This window comes from Physeter macrocephalus, unplaced genomic scaffold (assembly GCF_002837175.3).
Source record: "Physeter macrocephalus isolate SW-GA unplaced genomic scaffold, ASM283717v5 random_14252, whole genome shotgun sequence".
Taxonomy (NCBI): domain Eukaryota; kingdom Metazoa; phylum Chordata; class Mammalia; order Artiodactyla; family Physeteridae; genus Physeter; species Physeter macrocephalus.
Genome location: NW_021159531.1, coordinates 1 through 1,063, shown reverse-complemented (window position 1 = coordinate 1,063; position 1,063 = coordinate 1). Strand labels below are relative to the sequence as shown.

Genomic DNA, 1,063 nt, shown 5'->3' with positions numbered 1-1,063 from the left:
GTGGTTAAGACTCTGCGCTTCCAATGCAGGGGGCGCAGGTTTGATCCCTAGTCGGGGAACTAAGATCCCGCATGCCTCGCGGCGTGGCCAAAAAAATTTAAAAAACAAAAACAAAATAACAGGGCTTCTGGGGATCAAATCCCAACAATGCTGCTCGGACCACTGGTGATCTTGGGCAAGTATCTCTGCCTCTCTGGGCCTAGGCTTCCTCCACAGAGAAGAGGCGGTGATAAGAGGAGTTACCTGCCCCAGGATGCAAGTGCCCAGGGACGCTGGGCTGCCCCGTAAGACAGATGTGGCCACTGGGCCTCCCCAAGGGGCCCCGACCCTGCCCCCGGGGTCCCTCCTCACCCTCGGCCAGCGCCAGGGCAGCCTCCTCCCCGCCAGCATCGCGCAGGGCGAACATGGCTCGGTATCGGTCAAAGAGCGGCCGGGCCTCATCCAGCAGCGCCACCCGCAGCCGCCCCACGTCGCGCTCCTCGGCGGATGGGGCCGGATCCACGGAGAGGTAGGGCCCCTGAGCCACCGGCTCCCCGCTGTGCCGCTGCAGCCACTCCAGCCGCCGGACGGCCAGCTGGCACGTCTCTGCCACCTGCGGGGACAGGGGGGTGGATGTGCCGGGCCCTCCCCCAGCCCCCAGGGCTCCCGGTTTAGCAGGGGTGGAGCCAACAGACAAAGGACCAACCGATCCTTCCAGACTGGAGACAAACCAGCAGGGGCTGCTGTGATTAGAGAGTGACCAGGGGCAGAGGGCCAGGAGGGGCTAGCTCGAAGGTGACATCAGAACCAGTGAGAGAGGCGTCAGGTGGAATCAGCCAGTGCAAAGGCCCCGAGGCAGGACGTGCCAGACCCGTCAGGGAAGAGCCAACAACAGAGATGACCTGAGGTGGCCGGGCCAGACTACTTGGGGCCTGCGGGCTTGGGATTTTGTCCTAAAGGTGATGACAAACCGTGAGTCTTTAGGCACAGAGTAGGTTAACAGGTGATGGATAAACAAATGTGGCCCCTCCACGCACGGGAGCATCACTCAGCCACGAAAAGGGGTGAAGCACTGACACTCGCT

The 1,063-nt window shown here is 62.5% G+C and overlaps 1 protein-coding gene across 1 annotated transcript; it reads right to left on the bottom strand.

Annotated features, from left to right (window-relative positions):
• Positions 1-83: 83 nt before the first annotated feature.
• Positions 84-763, bottom strand: LOC112063353 (deoxyhypusine hydroxylase-like; the record flags this gene model as incomplete). The annotated part of the gene is made up of 1 exon (XM_055083720.1): positions 84-763. A coding segment is annotated over one exon (564 nt), but the record flags the coding sequence as incomplete, so codon positions are not given.
• Between the last annotated feature and the right edge of the window lie 300 nt (positions 764-1,063).